The following is a 7820-nucleotide window of genomic DNA, read 5'->3' as shown; positions in this document are numbered from 1 at the left end:
CTCATCTCCCTCTAAGCATCTCTGTGAGACTGAGAAGGTGGGGCATGGGACTACTGTCAGTAGTGACTGACTTCATCCACAGTCTCCAGGCTGTGGATATCTGCATAAAGATAATATCTTATGGATGGTTTACAAGTACCAGCATGGGTTGATGTAGCATTCATATGCTTGTACTTCACATATATAGCTAAAACGTAAGATAATGAACTATGGAGAATTCTGTATGTGATAGTTTTGTGGCATTAAATTTTCCAGGTATATTATCAAGTCTGTACTCGAAACAATTCTGATTTGGGACTAAGCATGTTCAACCTTCAACTCCCAAACCAACAGCATCAGAGATGCTGTGAGCATCCAAACAGCTACTGACGGTCTCAGTGTGCAGAGGCAGGACTGGAACTAAAGCAACGCCCTGATGAAAGGAAACAGTCAGCCAAGCACTCACTCTTGTTTATGTCAGCAGACATATGTCGCCTGCCTCTATCTTAACTGAGCTAACTAAAAAGCAAAACTTTGGGAATGAGGAAATGATGCTTTGCAGAGGCCAACTGACCACTGTTGAAGCTAGCTCATGTGAGCAGCAGCAATCTGCATGGCCTACTGTTCAGGTTAGAGCTGTTGCAGTTTTATAGCATTGAGAATGGTCCTAAGATATAATGTCCTAAGATATACTCATAGAAACGAGGCAGGTGTTTGGTTGTTTGTTTTGGTTTTTCCAGACAAGGTTTCTCTGTGTAGCCCTGGCTGTTCTGGACTTGCCTTGTAGACCAGGCTGGCCTCAAACTCACAGCGATCCACCTGCCTCTGCCTCCCAAAGGCTGGGATTATAGGTGTGTTCCACTACACCCCACAAAAGGCAGTTCTTAAAATCAAATACACTCAGCTTAAATAAAGTTCCCCACAGTGTTTCAAAGGTGAATGCAGTTTCATGAATAAACAAGACTGTCCCAAGTCAGGACAACGATACTGCTCTTGAATTAAGGTTGATATTAGGACATCATCAAGCAAATAAAATTGTTCTGTTACTCAAAAGAGAATACTTAAGGCTGGGTTTGGTGGCACATGCTTGTATTCTCAGGACATGCGCTAAACAGGAGTATCTCTTTTAAGAAAAATCAAAAGTAAACGTTTAATCACAAACATGTTCATAAGGACCTTCTGTTTCCTTCTTATAGTAAAATAAAACATATTAGCAAACACAGGACTCTGTTCACTTGCAAGAAATAAACAAAGGAAACAAAGAAACCTTACCTGGCTCAACTTCCAATGAATAGGTCATATGTCTGAAAACTCCAGGCATCTCCACCACACAACAGTAGGGACCACTGTCACTCTGAACAGCGTTCTCTATTGTCAAGGACACGTTTCCTTCCGAAATGTTCCCCTTCAGCTGGTATCGGCTGCTACTCTGATAGGTGACTTGATATCCATCGGTCCAGATAAGTGTTCTTGCACAATAAAAATATTGGCATTCCCCTTTCCCCCAACATGTGGTTGTGACTCCATGATCTGTTGGGTAAGTACGTGGAAGCGTGACAGGGTGTCCCACCACCCCCTTCACTACTGCATCAGAATCCACAGCGCCTGTGATAAAGAGAGGGGGAGGGAAGAGAAGAGACAGAGAACCAGTATGCAAAATGATAGTAAAGTTTTGTTTTTATTACTTTTCAAAAAATTATGGGGTGGGAGGACTCAAGTGGAATTGAGCTTAAGGTGTTGTGAAAGGGAGGAAAGTGCTATATACCTCATCTGGCTTAAAATCACAGTCTTTGCCAGGTGTGGTGGCACACACGCCTTTAATCCCAGCACTCAGGAGGTAGAGGCAGGCAGGCCTCTGTGAGTTTGAGGCCAGCTTGGTTCACAAAGCGAGTCCAGGACAGCCAGGGCTACACAGAGAAACCCTGTCTTGAAAAAAAAAACCAAACCAAACCAAAAAAAAAAAATCACAATCCTCCCACCTCTGACTCCTGAGTGCTGGGTGATGAGCATGGGCCACTGAGAGATCAAATGTTTCATTTTTATACATTTAAAGTGTTTTCTTTCAGAAGCTAGACACATGAATAACACCTGTATACACAGAACTCCCTTGTATTCCCAGAACCTGGGAAATAGAAGCAGAAATCAAGAAAAGCTCAGCTAGCTAATGAGTTCAGGACAGGCCTAAGCTCTGGAGACCCTGCCTCAAAGCATCTCTTCTCCTCCCCCACAGGGCCACAGACAACTAAAGCACTGACTCTTCTCATCTCTCCCAATCAAAGAGTATATCTACTCACTTATAAGTGGATATTAGCCATAACATACAGGATAACCATGTTACAATCTACACACCCAAATAACCAGGGAGGCCTTAGTGATGATGCTTGAATCTCACTCAGAAAAGGAAATAAAATAGACACCTGAAGTAGATGGAGGGAGTGATCTGGGCAAGAAAGGGGCGATTGATCAGATGTGGGAAGAGTTGGGGGGAACTAGGGTAGAGAACAGAAATTGGTAGGGGACAACTCTAAGACAGGGGAGGGTCCAGGAGTCTATGGGGTGACCATAGCTGACACTTCTAGCATGAGAGGAGCCTGAAGTGGCCATCTCCTATAGCCAGATGGGACTTCAGTAGAAGGAGGGGGACACCAACCCACCCATGAAACATGCCTGTAATCTCAGTATTCAGGGAGGCAGAGGCCGGCAAATCTCTGTGAGTTCGAGGCCAGCCTGGTCTACAAAGCAAGTCCAGGACATCCAGGCCTACACAGAGAAACCCTGACTCAAAAAAAACAAAAACAAAAACAAACAAATAAATAAAAGAAAGAAAAAAACAAAAACAAACAAACAAACAAAAAAACTTAAACCCCAAATTTGTCTTGCCAACAAGAAGTTTAGGAATAAAGATGGAGCAGAGATTGAGGAAATGGCCAACCAGTGACTGGCCCAACTTGAGATCCACTCCATGGAAGACAGCTAACCCCTGTCACTACTAATGATATTCTCCTATGCTTGCAGACAGGAACCTATCTGTCTTCTGAGAGGCTTCATTCATCCAGCAGCTGATGGAAACAGATGGGGAGACCCACAGCCAAACAATAGACAGAGCCCAGGGAGTTTTGTGGAAGAGTGGGAGGAAGAATTGAGGGAGCAGGATAGGATGGGTCAAAGACACTACAAGAAGACCTACAGAGTAGGCTCATGGGGGCTCACAGAGACTGAATGACAAACCTCAGAACATGCATGGGCTGGACCTAGACCTCCTACATATGCGTAGTAGATGTGCAGATTGGTCATCATGTGGTTCCCCTAGCAGTGGGAGTAGGGCATGTATCTGACTCTGTTGCCTGCCTCTGAATCCCTATCCCCTAGCTGGGCTGCCTTGTCAGGTCTCAGTGGGAGTGGATACACTTAGTCTTGCGGCAACTTGAGACGCCAGAGGGTGGGTTGATACCCCTTGGGGGCCTCCCCTTCTCTGAGGAGGAGGAGATGGGGAAATTGGGCATGAGGGGGTGTGAGGATGGGTCTGAGAAAAGATGAGGGATGGGGCTTGGATCAGGTTATAAAGTGATTAAGTAAACAAATAATAAATTGGAGGTGGGGAGCAGAGCCAAAGCATGTATAACATTAGCATTGCTGGCTTCAAGGCAGAACTCCAGTAACCTCACAGGGAGGTTTCACAAAGGGTTTTTAGAACATCAACAGATCATCAAAAGGGGCTGAGGCTTATCTGGACCTTTTTTTTTTTTTTTTGTCCCAGACAGGATTTCTCTGTGTAGCCTTGGCTACACAGACTCACTTTGTAGATCAGGCTGGCCTCGAACTCACAGAGATTTGCCTGCCTCTGCCTCCCTGAGCGTTATGATTCCAGCTGTGTGCCACCACACTCGGCTATTCTGGACTTTTTTGATTACCCCTTTACAAAACCTAAAACAAAACAAAAAACCCACTAAGCAGTGATCCTTTCTTATAAGTTGGAGACATTCCAGAAGTGAAGCAAGAACCACTTGTAAACACAACACAGTCAGAAAATACGCAGTCAATACCTTAATGATGCAATTTAAAATTCTGAAGTCATTAAATAAATAAAATTCATATGGAAATGATAGAATAAGGTTCCTAAGCTCATTCAACACCTTCCATGGTGGCCTTAAAGGAACTCTGAGGCTTAAGGAGACAGTGCATTATGCTAGACCCTGTGTTGGGCCCCCAGCACAGGAGACAACCAAATAAGCAACACAACTACAAAGCAGTGAACTGTGAGGTTCACCGACTAACCACCTATATTCTGGCCTAGCCTGTGCGTTTGGCATATGAGATGAGAAAGCATGTTCCTTGTTGTATTTAATGACTGTTTTGTTTTTTTTTTACTGGGACACTCATTACTGATTTTGCCAAACACCTTTCTTAGGATCACAAATGAGATACGTGCTATTTTATTTAAGTCATAAAAATATATTTCATTTTTCACCAGTAATCTCAGCTCCTGGGAGGTACAGGCAGGAGAATCAAAATTTTTGAGATGGCCAGGCAATAGTGACACATGTCTTTAATCCCAGCACTTGGGAGGCAAAGGCAGGAGGATGGCAATGAGTTCGACGCCAACCTGGTCTACAAAACAAATCCAGGATAGTCAAGGCTACACAGAGAAAGCCTCTCTCGAAAAACCAAAAAAAAAAAAAAAAAGTAGAAGAAGAAGAGTACTTATTGGGGGCCTGGAGAGATAGCTCAAAGGTTAAGAGCACTGGCTGCTCTTCCATAGGTCCTGAGTTTAATTCCCAGCAACCGATGGTGGCTCACAGCCATCTATAATGAGATCTGGTGTCCTCTTCTGGAGGCCACATAGAACACTGTGTACATAATAAATAAATAAATAAATCTGAAAAAAGAAAAAGAAAGAAAATCCAATCATGAGGGTGCATGCCTTTAATCCCAGAATTCATGGAGGGAGAAGCAGGCAGATCACTGTGCGTTTAAGGCCAGCTTGGTCTACAAAGTGAGTCCAGGACAGCCAAGGCTACACAGAGAAACCTTACTGGGGTGGGGTGGGGGGGGAAAGGTGTAATGAAGGCTTACTTTGACTAGCCATCATAATTGGAAAGAACTGTTTCTGACTTTATATTAACCTTTGCCTATCATATGCATGCACTTAAAATCATCACATGCGAGCCAGGCGTGGTGACACACATCTTTAATCCCAGTATTCGGGAGGCAGAGGCAGGAGGATCGCTGTGAGTTAGAGGCTGGCCTGGTCCACAAAGCTAGTCCAGGAAAGCCAGGGATACACAGAGAAACCCTGTCTCGAAAAAAAGCTAGTAATAATAATAATAATAATAATAATAATAAGAAGAAGAAGAAGAAGAAGAAGAAGAAGAAGAAATCATCACATGCATGCATGTATATATACTTGTCTATCACATGTATGCATGTGTACTCAGTCTTTCTTGTCTATCACATGCATGTGTGTGTACTCATCCCTACTTGTTCAGCACATACATGCCTGTGTACTCACCCATAATACTCACCCATCACATACATGCATGTATACTTACCCATACTTCTCCAACACGTACAGACATGTGTACTCATCCTTGCTTGTCCTTCACATGCGTGCACGTGTTTTACCCCTGGCCTCCCATATTCCTGTGGATCATGTTTATTTAACAATCTGCTTTGAGATCCATACAGGTCAAGCAAATTCTTTGGAGCTACAATTTGTACTGTTCCTCTGCTCACTACATAGCCCATAATCAAAATAGCTTAAGGATTGTCATCTCTTCTGCCTCCACAGCAGCTCCAGTTCACCTACTCACTCACCTGGAAGAAGCAGTAGGAGGCTTGAAATGAAGACTTGAACCTGAATCATGGTATTGACCTGATGGACAATGACAAGACACTTGGGTTAGCTGTGACGTTCAGCGTCGTATGTCTGAGTACACCTTCATTCTGACTGCATGCATCACATAGACCTCTGTCCTACAGGTTCTTTTACAGGTGCTTCCTCACATATAGCCATCCATACCACTTCTGGTCATAGCATGAATAAAGTAGCAAACAGAGAAAACTGAAGGCAGAGCTTAGTGCACGTCCGTTTGGTAGAACTCTAAGCCAAGACCAGCCTTATAACGACAAACATGCACTTGCCCCTTGTGAACACAGAGCTGTTTCTGCTCAGTGCTACAGTGGTTGGTCCCTAATACTCAACCAAGTTCATTAGTAGCAAGATGAGCTGAGTGACTTTGTAAATCATCACTCATGCTGCAGTACACAGTGACTGAGAGCATATCTTCCTGAGGGATGTCTAGCGAGACCTAGAAAAGCGTTGGGTACAGATACAAAGCAGCCATTCACAGAACCCCTCCATGCTTAGATATCCTCCTAGGTAAATTAGCACTGTTTGCTCAGCTTTTGGGAGTATCTGCTGTGAAGGAGAGGCTCGGCTATTTACTCATGGCCATCAAATCCTCAGGAAAAATCACTTTAAAGCCCGTTTATGGAAGATGTGGAAGATGTTCCGTGTCTTCAGACTCCAATTTCTAGATTTCAGATTTTGCTTCTTAATTGTGAAACAATAAAACCATGAGAAGCCTGCCTGGCACTTCATTAACTCCACCTCTGCTCAGAAGATTCCCTGCTTCCTCTCAGAGAGAAAATGTAACCTGTTACCAGTCTTAAAGATAATTATGGGCTCAACACTCAGGCCTGTGGCCCACGCTATTCAAACTAACAGCCTCCACTTAGAAGAGACCCGAAAATTAATGATAGAAACTGTGGCCAAATACTGACAACTTTAATAGATATTAGACAACTGTAGAACATATAAAACCCACATGAGAGGCAACTTTTTATATTTTGACATAATAATTTGCAAAACATGGCACCAGCCATTCTGTCCCTGTAGTGTTCTAGTGAGGAAGGGTTGTGTACATGGGTATTCCCTGTCTCACTTCTTGACACAAGCTCACTGTCACTAGGTCATCTCACAGATGTCCTATGGCCTACTGGCTCTTAAGATGAAGGCAACAGACAGCGATGGCTAGGGGCTTCCCAGGTTCCCAAAGGTAATCTTCTCCACAGTCTGGATTCCAAGTGAATAGTGAGGTGAGATCTACCATGGAGGAAGGACCTTGCTGCTTGCTAGAAATCCTTTTATTTTTGCCTTTACATGTTGTTTTAGGAATATGTGGGTCCATCTCAGCCATCAGAGTTTAAATTTTAATTCTCTGTAGAAAGCATACCTGTGAATATACTATAGAGAGACTGTGGAGGGATGGAAATGTGCATTTCAAGGGCCATAAATAGCATCAATTGTCTCCCAACACCTCAATGGCTACTTACCACCAAGTGCTGCTGCATCTCAGTTAAGATCCTTATGACAATCAGAAAAAACTTCTGAAATGTACTGTGACATTTTTTTATTTTTAGGGGGGAGGGGGAGGTTGAGACGTGGTTTCTCTGTGTAGCTCTTGACTGTCCTGGACTCACTTGTAGACCAGGCTGGCCTTGAACTCACAATGATCCAGCTGCCCCTTCCTCCCCAAGTGCTAGATTTAAAGGTGTGTGCCAAACCGGGAATGGTGGCTCACGCCTTTAATCCCAGCACTCAGGAGGCAGAGGCAGATGGATCGCTGTGACTTCGAGGACAGCCTGGTCTATGTGAGTCCAGGACAGCCAAAGCTAACACAGAGAGACCCTGTCTCGAAACACAAAAAACAAATAAAGGTGTGTGCCACCATGCCTGACAGTACTGTGACATTTTCACACAACTAGCCTTCACCAAAGCATAAAGCTAAGAATTTTAGACCATCTATCTGTAGAAGAGATTTCTAATGAAGCTGTGGTGG

The 7820-nt window shown here is 43.8% G+C and overlaps 1 protein-coding gene across 1 annotated transcript; it reads right to left on the bottom strand.

Annotated features, from left to right (window-relative positions):
* Positions 1 to 1195: 1195 nt before the first annotated feature.
* Positions 1196 to 5842, bottom strand: LOC127208347 (hepatitis A virus cellular receptor 1 homolog). The gene is made up of 2 exons (XM_051167765.1): positions 5794 to 5842; positions 1196 to 1584 (listed from the first exon to the last, which is right to left on the bottom strand). The coding sequence occupies exons 1-2, from the start codon at positions 5840 to 5842 to the stop codon at positions 1211 to 1213; spliced, it is 423 nt and encodes a 140-aa protein (XP_051023722.1). The 3' UTR covers positions 1196 to 1210.
* Positions 5843 to 7820: the final 1978 nt, after the last annotated feature.

The sequence above is a fragment of the Acomys russatus genome, chromosome 25 (assembly GCF_903995435.1).
Source record: "Acomys russatus chromosome 25, mAcoRus1.1, whole genome shotgun sequence".
In the NCBI taxonomy this organism is placed as follows: domain Eukaryota; kingdom Metazoa; phylum Chordata; class Mammalia; order Rodentia; family Muridae; genus Acomys; species Acomys russatus.
Note: the sequence above shows the minus strand (reverse complement) of the source record. Positions and strands in the feature narration are given on the sequence as shown.